Source organism: Notothenia rossii (genome assembly GCF_949606895.1).
Source record: "Notothenia rossii genome assembly, chromosome: 2".
In the NCBI taxonomy this organism is placed as follows: domain Eukaryota; kingdom Metazoa; phylum Chordata; class Actinopteri; order Perciformes; family Nototheniidae; genus Notothenia; species Notothenia rossii.
The window spans coordinates 33,219,266-33,232,690 of NC_136904.1; the positions used below are offsets into that span (position 1 = coordinate 33,219,266).

Here is a 13,425-nt window from a genome sequence, read left to right on the forward strand (position 1 = left end):
ATACATTTGTTTATTGAACATAAAACATTTACATGCAGCCGTCAATTATCAGTCATCATTACAAAATCCATGCTTATCCTCAGGCAAGCAGCTGCCCAAACAGCGACGCTGCATAACGGATATAAATGATGAAGTTAGACACTGAGATGATGTTCCACTCAGTTTATTGAAGCCTCCTGAGGGCATAGAGGATGTTTTGTCCTGCACAAGTGATGCTGGGTTTGTGGAAAACAAAATGAAAGTCCTCAGCGTTTCAGATGCACTTGAGCAGGTAGGAGTTGCAGTTGGCTCCTCGGCCGCAGTCACACAGCTTCCCGATGCGGGGCCCGAACTTCATGGCACACCGGGCCCCCATCCCGCACTGAGGGGAGGTGGAGAGGACATTAATAAACAATAAAAACTTTGAAAAAGGTTGTTCCTGCAACACTGGCAGGAAGTACTTCATTATTAATATTAATTGACACCTTAAGGTCTTTCCATTATACAGTATATTAGATTTGAGTCATTGTTCCTATTCTCAGTTCTTCTTCTGATGTATGACACAAGAGAAAGAGGGTGACATGTTAATCATTCCAGCATTTTTCAGAGGAATAATTAAGTCTTGTTCATTAGCTGGTTTTGTCTCACTTCAGAAGGATTAAAGCTTTAAATTGCTCTCTTTCAGCTAATTGGAGTCGGGCAGCAAGGCTGTAATTGCGCCAAGTAAAACACTTTTCTCCTTATCTTTTAATTACTGGTTTAATTTAACAGTAGTGATTGAGTAATGCAAACAATGTATAGGAATGTCTTACACTAATCTTTAAATTACAAAATTATAGGGACATAAGGTATTGCTGCATCCATAAATAATGACGTTACCAGTGCAATGGTTCCTCTCTTTTCAGTGGAAGGACTCCGGTCATGCATCCTGCCCAGCAGAGCCTCCAGTACTTCGATCTGCTCAGCAAAGAATAGATTGCAAAAAAATAGACAAATGTATCCAATTCAAGCTGTTTGTGAAAGTTCATATCTAAAACATTTAAATATCAACGTAACCCTCCTGTTGGTTCGGGTCAAATCATATATGTATGTACTACTTTCATCATCATAAATATTGTTTGATTTGATTGCTTCAAGGCCTTATGATATCCTCCACAGCAGGCATAACATATAACATTGATTCTGTATATTCACTGCAGTTATTCATGGACACCAGTAGTCTGAGACATAGTAAAAGGGTGTTATGAAAATATGTTGATGATAAATGTGATTAATACATTTAGAGCAGTTAAAACAGAACGGCCAAAATGTACAGGGAACACCAAAATAAGGGTGGGGGGGGGGGGGACACAAACACAACAGGAGGGTCCAGCTAGGTTTCTTTCAATTAATAATATACTTTTTTAAACTGTAGGCCAGTGTTCTGTGTCTGTAATTCTTTATTGAGGACCCAATTAAAACCATTGTGCCATTTTTTATATTGTTCATCTTTTACACACATTTACCAAAGTTCCATTTGATGGATTTGTACCAGAAGTTACAACAATGGAGTGTGGGTTTGAACATAGATTAGCTGCAGTATGATGGGTAGGTAGAGTTTAGGTGGAAAATCAGTGTTAAAATAAGGTTGAAAAAATAACCTCTGACCAATACATGAGTACATTTCAATGAAAACTCCACATGCATCCTCATTTTAAAGACCAAGTACAACCAACGTTTGAATTCCTATCATAAAACGTTTATGTATGTTGACTGTCAATCTATTGTGTATAACTATAACACATAGATTTAATAATGGTATATTTCTGTGAATGTTTCCTCTTTTGCAGGGAAATAAATATTCTATAAAATCCAAAGAAAAATAAACAGGGGATGTCCAAAGGCTTTTTGCACACACTTTTGCAAAAAAAAAGCTAAATCTGATAGACACATGCATATACAATCTTCAACAGGTTGTTCATTCTGCAAAAGTTTAGCTTCAGGGATCTTTATCTTTTGAACCACACTATTAACTTTTCTCCATAAACCAACACGGGTGGAGCATGTCCAGATACTGACCAGGTCTCTGTCTGTGGCCGGCTCGGGTCTGTCCGCTCTCAAGTCCTCGGCGGACACTTCCTGTGACGCCTGGCCGTGACACAGGACGGAGAGCAGGCCGAGGAACAGCATCCCGCGGAGCATCCCGGAGCTATCCGTGGTGCTGCCGGAGGAGGAGGGCGGGGGTCCTGGCAAGAGGCAGCAGATCAGTGGTGGTGGAGCAGAGAGTCGTTGCCGGTCCACAGGAGATCTCCCTCCAACCACCGGACATCCACCACTCTTATATGGGCTCGCATAGCCCCGCCCGAGAGGCCACTGCAGGAGGAACATACAGGAGAGCCTGCGCTGCAGGGTGGAGAAATCCAACACACTCTGTCTTCTAAATTATATTAGTTTTCCAGATTATGTGAATATATTTATTTGAAACTCGTCTTCTCTGCAGTGGTGGAAAGTACTCAAGTACTGTGCTAAAGTAAGGTACTGACTGAGGAACTAATACTTAAAGATATTGACATGGAATAATAGGTTAAGATCTCTAGTTGTAATGAACAAGTTCATCTATCAAAGATCGGAAACAGCACTTTTATATATTTAATTATGATAGTGTAGAAATACACTACAAAATGTAAGTAAAATAAATAAAGGCATTCAGTGTAAATATTAAGATTCATATCCGCCCAATAAATTGCTTAAGAAAGGCAACACAAATCCATTTAGAATGTTTAATATAAGATGACATTTTCTTTGAATGTGAAGGTATTTTGCTAGTGTATGAATGAAACAGAGTGCTATTTAATGTTTCTATTAGTGCTATTTTAATGTTGTTTTTGAAGAGTTTAATCATTATGCATGGCATCACAGTTTAAATTGACTTAAAAATGCTATCTGATTCAAGATGCATGATTACTAAAACGTTTATTTTTGCATTGACAAGCTGAATTACTCCAAAGCCTGAACTTTCATCTGGAAAAAAAACTCCCTATAATGAAAGGTACTGTATAAGCTGAAGCCTCAAATGTGGTGGCTGACAGGGGCCAACGTGCTACAACGGCCCATTAGGAGAAACTTTATAAAGCAATGCAGAAATAAAAACATCAATATGCCGAAACACATGCAAATGAAGAAACATCTTCACCAACTCACAGGGTTAAGTGTGTGTCGCAGATACAAAACAATGCAAATAAAAAATAAAAGCTCAAAACACAATTGGAAACAGGGACTCTTAAAGTGATGCACACAGCTGGGACCGGACGCTTGTTGACGTTCGGGGATACATTTGCCAATAATCCCTGTCACTGGAAATGTACCTAAAAAGCTAGTTTATGCAGCGCTTCCGTTTTGGGCCGTTGTAGTTTATTTGCCCCTGTCAGCCACCGTACTCATGACTCCAGACTCACTTTACATTTTATTAAATTAATAAATTAAGCATCATCTCAGAAAACCTAAAAATTAGAAACCTTTTCCGTAAATAGTAAACTTTGTACTGCAGCGGCATTTACATTCTTTATTTAAAAACAGATTTTATGTTTTTTACTTTTTTTTAAAAATACATTGCAATTCGGATCACCAGATGTAAACAGACACAGAGAGTACAGAAAAGCATTTGCTTTTATTTGTTTCGGGGCAAATCACTCGCCCACCATGTTTTTCGGAAAAGAGATGGGGGGGGGGGGGGGGGGGGGGGGTGGCTGTCATGTATTTTTAATCCCTCCCTCTCTCTCATTATAGTTTCAGTGCCAAATTGAAGCTGATGGAAAATTATTCAGTGTTTTTACTTTCGTTAAAAACACATTTCTGGACAATCAAAAGGCAAAATAAGCACTTTAAGTTGTCCTATAAAGGATATCTTTAAAATAAAAAGCACAACTCTGCAGATAACAGTGTGGGAATTACATTTACATGTATAACACTATGTGATCTTTCCTGATATGTCAGGAACATAACATTGTGACAGATGGTATTTCTTTATTAAACACCACAACTCAAATACAAGTCTTTATATTGAGGACTTTTCAAATGTGTGGTTGTTCAAGTATATACTCATAAGTACTGTCCTAAATATGGATTACTGACATTTCTCTTTATTTTCTGCCATGTCAGCTGTTTAGAATCCGTAGATGTCTGAGATGGTGTTTTCACTTGCAAGTGTTTTTCTATTTTCTTAATTAAATTCAGTCCGATACCTGTTGGGTATCTTTTAACCATCTCTGTATCTTTTAATGAAGTGCCTAATGTGTAGGTACAGGAACGGATCATTTGGGACTAATGCAGGCCTCAGGACAAGTTGTTAATCAGACCGTTTATTGCCCTATATCTCTTCCTGTGTCCTCGGATCATTGGATGCATCATTCCTTGTTGTTCCAAGATGGAGATCTTACACAAAGGTGATAAAGCCTTTGCAGAGATTCAATGACATGGGGACCTGCTTGTGGAGATCAGGGGGGCAAACTATGTGTCTTTTACATTTTATTTTTTTCCGGAAGAGGATTAGGGCCTCATGTGAAAATGATTTGGAGATCTGACCAAAATAGTTTTTTTTCTCAGAATTCTGAGATTAAAGTGAGAACTACATTTGTTTTCTCTAAAGGTGGCTATATTCCTCTTCCTTAGTTTTGAAAGTTGAGTTATCAATACATTTTTTGTTTACATATTTCAAAAATGTCAATCAGATCAAATCAGTCAGGTTTGTTTCGTGACTGCCCTGAAAACCAGATTAAAATGTTATTTATTAGGATGACTTGAGGTCACAGCTGTAGGTTTTAAAATGTTGACTAGTCTTTTCTCAAGGTCCAGTTTCTATCTGAGTCTCTGGAACTATAGTGAGACCTATAGGAATACTGAACATATGTCTGATAAGATAGAGACAAATAGCAATTGAACAGAACTGTGATAAGATCATCAGTTTCTCTTCAGTTAATAAAGATGTGATGAACAGTAATATTACTGTTATGTACTGTTAACGCATCTATTGGCTGGCGCTCCAACACATTGTACATGACATCCTGTAGTATATTCTGGGTGTTTCTCAATCTCGAGTACGCTTGCTTGGTAGCTGTCTTCCGAGTCACTTGCTTCAGAAGCGAGGAAGAATCCTTCCTGGCATTCGGAAAACAAAGAGTGGAACAGGCTAGCAAGTGTGCAGGTGTGCGTCATTTTAGAGGCCCCGCCTTACATTTCCCGCCACAGATTTGGGGAAATTGGTCCGTGCACAAAGCATTGTGGGGATTTTAAGACCGCGGAGTCTACACATGTGCAGCCTCGAAATTTCTCCAAACGAAGTACGCCGGGCTCGGTAGAATTCCAAGTATGCTGGACATTGGAACAGTACTTCGGCGGCACTCAATGACGTATATATGCTTGGAGCAGTTTTACTCGAGGTTGAGAAACACCCACAGTCTAGTGACATCCCTATGCAGTTGACCAATCACAACAGAGCTGGCCAGCTAACCAATCAGAGCAGACTGGGCTTTGGTTTCAGACAGAGCGTGAAAAGAGGTGCTGCAGCACAGGCAGCATGGAAAAAATAAACAGCTTTTTGAACATTAAAGCATGTAAACAAACATGTCACAGTAGAGGCATAACATGAACCTGAACATTTGCAGAAAAGGGCCCCTTTAAACTATTTTAAACATTGAAAATTATCATGCATATTATTTTTCATACACTGAAAAGTATTTTCCAGAAAGTAAACCATAAACGCTAATTCATCTTCAAACATTGTTTCCGTTTTAATATCATCCAGAGGTTGAAGTACTATGTTAATTATGTAACAATATAAATACTGTCTATGTAGTAATAGCTACTCAATACAAGTAAAATACTTATTTAAGAAGATGAACAGAAGTTGTTTCAGGTAAATATCCTTAAGACATAATTGTACTTTACTTTATTCCAATGATATGCTACTTTATACTTTTACTCCATTACATTTTAGAGGCCAATATCATACGTTTTACTACCCTAAATGTATTAAACACTCATAGTAAACATTTTGTATTGATAATAAAATGATGATATAATATTCTACTATAAAATAATGAAAACACTAAACAATAATAACTTATAATTAGGGTCCCCAGAGCCCTGCTTGGAGCCCTGCCTCTGCACCTGCCTGCAGCGGACAGCAGGTGGCGCTGTGGCAGCTCTCTGTCCACCTGGAGGCTGTCGAGCTGTTTCCTGAAACGCATACTTCAGGATTAGGAAGAACACACCCAGTGACATCAGTGAGGTTTGAAGAAGAAAAAGTCTACAGTCAAAGTGCAGAGGAGGAACAAGAGGGCCGAAATGTCCTGCCCGGTTTTCTGTCAGATTTGAGTGTTTTTGTGACTACGGAGGGTTTAGGAACCAAGCTGTCCAAAGTTGTGCGTGAAGTTTTTTTTTTTCTTCTTTACTGAAGCTAACCGTGGAGCGCAGAGTGCCGCGTTTCTCAAGAGAGCAGGATGTCAACTTCTGACGAGGCAGACGGGCTCCGGCCGAGATATGGCTGTAAGTTTTCTCTTTCTGCTCACCTTGACATGCAGGCGGACAGGCAGGTGGGCGGGCGGCTTCCCCTCACTCTACCGGGGAGAACAGCCCCGGATCCCCGCTTTGCTGCATGCAAACGCACCTCAAACGTTTTCGAAAAGTTTTTGAACTAAATGCTCAGTTTGGGTTTTATTTCTGACAGCATGGCTACAGCTAAATTATGACTTCCGCGTTTTTAATAATAATGCATCGCAGTGTGAAGAGGGAGTAGGTCTGCTTTTAGAGTTTACACAACTTTTTCTTCCACACATACACGTTAGTTTTTAACGTCCAAGTGGTTACCTACGCACGCCAAGTATTAAAACCAGGGCAGAATGTTCCAAATGCAAGGTTTTTATTTGTATTTCTTCATACACTTTAACTGAACCAACGCCCATGAATCACTTTTAATGAACTTAAACTAAAAGAAACTAGAACAAAATCTTGGGTTCAAAATGTGGAGATTGTGTGAATATTAGGCCTCCATATTTCACTTTGGTTGCACATTATAACCCATCAAATATGGAACAAAATAAGTAGTTTATTTTAGCAGGCACATGCCAACATTCCATTTTTGAATTGTAACGGTGAACCTAGAAACTGGGGCTGAAGGGTGATTTGTGAATTTCTATGACATGTGTTGTCAGTTTTTGTTGAAATCAGGATTTACCTGTTGATGATGATGCCTGCTGACCCACCTCTGATGTGACAGGATAGGAGGCTAAAATGGGGCCTCTTTGTATTGCGCGCCCTCCTGTGCCCCATCCCCCCGCTCTATCATTTGGGAGAAAACTTATTTGAGGGAACATTTGAGTGCAGGCGGGATCACGGCTCCACTCTGTGTAATCTCACGGGAATCGACCCCATAAACTCCCCTGCATTGTTTTTTGTTTGTGGCGTATGAATAAGCATGCCATTTAAAGACAAAGGCTTGCCCTCATCTTACAGTCTGGCAGCCCTGAGCCACATTGAGCTCATTTGTTAACTTGCTACACAGATGACTAATGAATGAGGCCTGTTTCCTTTGTAAAACACTTCAGTATATAGGAGAGGCCTGGGAGTGGGATGGAAACTTCTCCTGGCGATGCAACCAGGGAGAAAACAGCAACAAAAAATAAAAATGTGTTATTCTTTCTTGACTTTGGCAGTCAATTCATTAAAGGTTCCAGTGTTCTCTCAGATATCAGATAATAACTTCTGTTTTTGCCTCAGTTGAAAGTCATTTGTGTATGTTTTTTGGGCTCCAGCGGTCCTGGATGGGGTCGAGCGGCTAACAGCGGAGGAGATGGATGAGCGGCGGCAGGCCAACATGGCCTACGAGTATCTGTGTCACCTGGAGGAAGCCAAAAGGTAAGAGCTGAAAGATGATTCACCTGCTGACTAAACCTCTTCAGGCTTCTCAAAAGGGGGAAAGCTGGCGGCGATTCAAAGAAATAGAAATAGAGCTGCAATAAGGCCTGCAACAGGCTATTATCAGAATCATCGATATATTTACGGAATATTTTATCAATTAAATGCCCACAAGAATTTCAGAAAAGTATGAACATTTCAATTTAGGATTGCCATTAGGAGGCCAAAGATTAGTCTTCCAATTGCTTATTTCCTCCGACCACCAGTCCCAAAAATAATCAGTTTTTCTATCAAAGACACACAAGAAAAGAAGGAAATCCTCAGGATACAGATACCAGATGCATTGATTTAGTTCACTGGATTGGCACCAATACTGACAGTACCAAGGGTTCATGTATTGGCCATGGCATGAACAATCCACAACAAATAGGGGTTCTTTGGCAATTTCATTAATGTTCTTTTAAAAAATGCCTACAAAATGTCAGAACATTTTGAAAAATTGTAATCGTATATTCCTAGAAGCTCTTTTGTCCAACCAACAGACCAAAACCCCCAAATAATCAGTTTTACTGTCAAAAACATTTAAGACAAGAAGGAAATTCTCAAGAATTAAGCTAAGAATGCATCTCTGAATGAAATTACTGGTTGCTTGGACTTCAGAAGTCATGCACTTGTGTTGATAGATAGGAACTGAAATCTGTAAAATATGGCTTCGTGTTCGGCTTTAGTTTGTTCGTTTGACCTCCACTTACTCATTTTTTGTAATTTTGCTGTTGATACCTTAGATAGAGCTGGGTATAGGACCTCCTTTATTTCTCTATGTTTACTTATTCTGTGATTTGAATGATACATTTGGCCAATTTTGATGAAGATTCAACGCTCTTGACCTTACTAAGGGGATCAAGTATTGGTCATGATGTGACCCATGCACTTTATATACTGTTTCTTAGTCAATTTCATTATAATAATAATAATAATAATAATAATCCTTATATTTATTATAGCGCTTTATCAATGACTCAAAGCGCTTAATGAAATTCAGTTTTGATTCCATTGGTTACATCCAGTCACAGCAGGCTGCTGACTCAGGTTTGAGTGCAACAGCAACTTCTGGTCTCATGTTGCCTTACAAGCAAAGTTTCCAAAGAGTTTCATACAGTTGGCTCTATATCTTTTGGTTAAAAGGGAGCATTGTGGAGATGGATTGGTGCTCTTCAATGGGAAGATCTACTTCGCAGAGTTTGTTATGAGCCTCAATCTGACTGAACAACTGGGAAGTCCACCCAGTTGTATTAGGCAGTTCAGTGCAGCGGATGTCAGTTTGATCATTTAATCCCCACTGATGCTTAAGCTACAGTTGGTTATTAGGCTCTGTGTTTTGGTACTGACTGTAAAGCAGAAAATGACAAGTCTTGAGTTAGAATTCAATGTTTGGACAGATTCATCTCCATTTCCTTTTCTGTGGTCTGATATTTCCACATGAAGTCTTTCCAGTTTTTCCATATCCTATTTTGCCAAAGTCCTCACACAGCTGCTTGTGTTTCAAAAACAACAATATTTGAGAACTTTTACTTCTTTAGTGACTGATATCATTTTTTTTTTAGACATTTCTAAATGACAAAGACGTGGCGATAAAAATGAAAGGTGTCTGAGATTTTTTGGACATTATTTCCTCAACAATAGATAATAATATCATGTGTGTCATCACGTATGATGATGGATTAAATTATTGTAGAAATTAACTTTATATTTCACACTTAAGCCAAACTTGTCATTTGATACTTGGAATTGGAATTTATGAAGAAGTAGATGAAGTGTGTTTGTCTCGCACACACACATTTATGTACCTGTGTGTTGGTGTTTGCAGTGTGTTAACGTGTTTTAGTGGCTCTGTAGCCGACCCCGCTGCAGACTAGCAGATTCAAAAGAGGAAGGACCGTGCGAGACAGGAAGTGACTCAGTCCCTGTTGATTAGAGTATTTCCCACTGTTGCCACAGAAACCAACAGTTGTCATAGCGACAGGTTCCGGCGTAAATGCGCTCTGCTGTAAATAAAATTAAAAAAAGCTGTTTGATGTCCGGCATCTCTCTCCTGCTCGGTTATTACTTACCATCCACCTGTGATGTTCAGGAAATTCCTGGAAGGCTTTGGTTTTGTCTGGTCCCATTTTTTCCATTCACCTGAGCTTTACCTCAGTTTGTTCTCACAGTTATTCCCCAAAATAACTTTAACTAAACCATGCAAGTTTCCCTGAACGTTTCTCAATAAAATAAGAGCAATATATATTTTACACTTACAGCCAAAAGAAAGATGGCCTCAGTCAAAACTCTTTATAACTTGTTGCTGCAGTTTGGTCAATCTTTGTGACATACAAAAGTCTGACAGTGGTGTGATGGGGATTCCCACCAACATTTGCATGTCAGGGTAGAATTTTTCAGAGGAAGGAAGGTTTTTTTTCTTGTTGAAGCTAGCGTCTTTAACACACAGTCTGATCGAACACGTTTGGTTTATTAAGATTTTACTTTGATGAATGACTGTGTTATGAAATTAAGTTTGATGGCTCAGCTGATTACCCGGGTTAGTGTAGGCTGTGTAATTAAGGCAGAAGATGGACTACTTAATCCTGTTTTTCAGAAATATACTACTGCTTGATAATGTTGTTGGTGGTTTGTAGCCATATACTGTAGGTCTGTTGCTCTACTTCCAGCAGAGTATGGCTGCGAACTCCTGTTATTGGTCCAGGGCTTGTTTTCATGGGAACTGAAGAGTCTGCTATCAACCATTTGTTGCCACAGCCCACATTTTGAATTTACATAAGCACACATCTCTTAAATGGTCAAACCTGAAAAGTGATTTTTTTCTTATTATACTATATTCAGTCTTTGGACACATTGAGATGACTGTTGGTTAATATATGTTGTTATAGTTGAAGTCTAATTTGCCTAGATACTACGTAAATAAAGTATGATGAGCAATTGGTTGTATCTCAGAAAATAGAAGGAAAAGATATGCACATTGCTCACACATGCAGTATTCAGAAAAAATTGTGCAGACTTTAATAATCACAATGTTAGCTTTTTCCATGGATGTATAAAGAGAACTGGATAAGGCGTCGGGGCGGGACCCCGTTCATTCCTATGAGAGATGCCCAGTGGCGCATTAAGCCAAAAAGGACTGACTCAAAAACAAAAGTACCCAGATCATGTGGGGTCTTGGGCCCATAGAACACGCACTAGCTCTTTTGGCTAAGCCCCGCCTCCGATCAGCTCTGTCATTGAGGGTCACGCTCAGTCAAATTTATATATGCAAAAAAGACAGACTAACCGTTTGGCCACTACTGAAATGTTTTCAATATCCAGCTCACCTCCTGGGGGCTTGGTTTTTCCTAATTTTTCTTTTATTAAAGTTTGATTCAAGTGAGTAAGGGTGTAACCAATTCCACTGAAACAGAAATAATTTGCATTGAACAGCAAAGCACTTTTGTTGTTATTTGCTGATGTGTATGCAGCTCTTTCACCCTGCGAGCGTCCTGATTGGTCGATCGTGTTCCCCTCAGGCAGATTTTCAGGTAGCTCTATGTGGGGAACACCCGAGCCTGCGGGGGATTGCTGCTGGAGGAGGAATGCTGGGAGTGTGTGTCTCGGCTGCGTGGTATGATGGGAATGCCTCTGACAGGTGCACAGCAGGGTGTGAGCCGGATAGCCTGTGGGGGTGGCTGCAATGCATTGTGGCTCTTTAAGACTACTACAGGTGTGTGTTCGAGCACAAAAGGCCTACATGGATAAGGGCACTTCATGAACTCATACTCTCTCTCTGCAGAGATGCAAAATATGTGTTATCACTCTTATTTTCATGTTCCCATGAGATGCTGAGAAACAGTCTGAGGCCTGCTGTGTGCGTTATCACACCATATTTGAATTCTATGTCACCTGCAAATATGTTGTAATGCTGCTAAACTTTTCTCTTTGGCTATAGCTTTTACTATTTTCTTTATTGATTATTCTTACAGTTAATTATTGGATAACTTTGCACATTTCTCAAAAATTTAGATTTTTTTATTTTTATTTATATATTGTGTAGTGTGAATTTGAATTTGAATTTTTGTTTTCCGTTTTTGTTTTTCATTTTCTCCTACTATGTTTATGTCATGCACGAGAGCCAAACCAAATTCCTTGCACGTCACAACCTTGTTGGCAATAAACCAAATTAGGATCCTAGGTCTAATTGACCAATATATGAAACATAAAAAGCTGCAAATGTCCATTTGATTGAGCTGGTATGAGAACATTTGGGCATTTTAACTTAAAGGTGGGCTAGGTCATTTTGGAGAAACCGGCTCGAGTGCACTAGAATTAGAAAAAATCTGCCACTTCCTTACAGAGCCCCTCCTCCAACGCGCACATGAACAATGAGGGCACGAGATAAGTTTGTGCACAGATGGAAGGCTGACAGGCAGGTTGTCCATCCAGTCATTTTAGCCGGGCCGGCTCAGATGATTGGTCGTGCTTTTTACAGTACTACGGCTTCCACAGATGACATTTTTTTTAATGGATTTTTTGTCAAAGCACTTAAGATATTCATTGCTATCGGGATGTTAAGAGCATTCCATGGAATATAACAAAAAGTGTATCTCGAGCCGGTTTCTCAAACTTACCTGCCCCACCTTTAAATGACTCCTACCTAATCACAAATTCTCACCAACCGATCATGTAAACAGCATTTTTGTACTCAAATAACTTATTGGCATTTATACTCTGAATTTATTAGAACAAAAACGCTCTCTTACTCTGTATATCCTAGTTGGCTGCTTCAGTCTCTGAGAATGCAGTTGGACATGTTATGTTTTCAGTGAGATGCTTCACTTTATTGATCTGTGCACACTGCTAACTGCACATTCCCTCCTTATCACATCAGTGCACAGAAAACAGTTTCAAGTAGTTTCGCTGTAGATTCTCTGTCGATAACTGACTCATACAATTAAGTTTCCTGACACCCTGCGCCACGTGCACTGAAGCTGGTAGTAAATAACTCACTCAGAAGATTATTTTAGAGGGTGACGTGAGTTTCTTTGGGGCGGTGGCTGGAAGGATCAGACAGTAGAGTGACAGCACAGTGAATTTGAACAGGAGCGTTTGATTATTCTTCAGGGGAGGGGAGGAGAGAGTAATTGTGCAGTGAGTGAGATTAATATTTATTTTAATTTTCCTTCTTTTCCTTCTTTTCTTGTGTGTCTATTTCTAATAAGATCTGTCAGCTCCCTGAGCAGACACAGAGACTGGCAATGAATATTTAACTAGAACTTGTTTTTATTGTATTATTCAATTTTTTTGTAAAGAAAGTAGGATAAATAGAAGAAGAATGAAGTAAAGCATATAGTATTATTGCCCAATCTGTGTTGTAGATGTCCATTTTAGATTTTTTAGCGTCACTTCCTGGTTAAACTCTCCTTCCATTCCTTGCTGTGGAGGAGGATTACAGATGTTTTGGGTGTGCTCACTTTCAGTTTCTGGTGCTAATAGTTGTGTGTGTTTGTGTTTGGAGGGGGGGGATTGTTT

The 13,425-nt window shown here is 39.4% G+C and overlaps 2 protein-coding genes across 2 annotated transcripts in view; one reads left to right on the forward strand and one right to left on the reverse strand.

The window, feature by feature from the left end:
* Window positions 1–2,346, reverse strand: cartl (cocaine- and amphetamine-regulated transcript-like; the record flags this gene model as incomplete). The annotated part of the gene is made up of 3 exons (XM_079665663.1): window positions 1–361; window positions 859–936; window positions 2,038–2,346. 3 exons carry the CDS (start codon window positions 2,344–2,346, stop codon window positions 254–256), a joined length of 495 nt encoding a protein of 164 aa, XP_079521789.1. The 3' UTR covers window positions 1–253.
* Window positions 2,347–6,194: 3,848 nt separating this feature from the next.
* Window positions 6,195–13,425, forward strand: part of iqgap1 (IQ motif containing GTPase activating protein 1) — a 47,274-nt gene continuing 40,043 nt past the window's right edge. Inside the window, exons 1-2 of the mRNA XM_079667191.1 lie at window positions 6,195–6,501; window positions 7,767–7,869. Coding sequence (XP_079523317.1) covers window positions 6,456–6,501; window positions 7,767–7,869 — 149 coding nt within the window. The 5' untranslated portion in view covers window positions 6,195–6,455. The remainder of the gene's footprint in view (window positions 6,502–7,766; window positions 7,870–13,425) is intronic.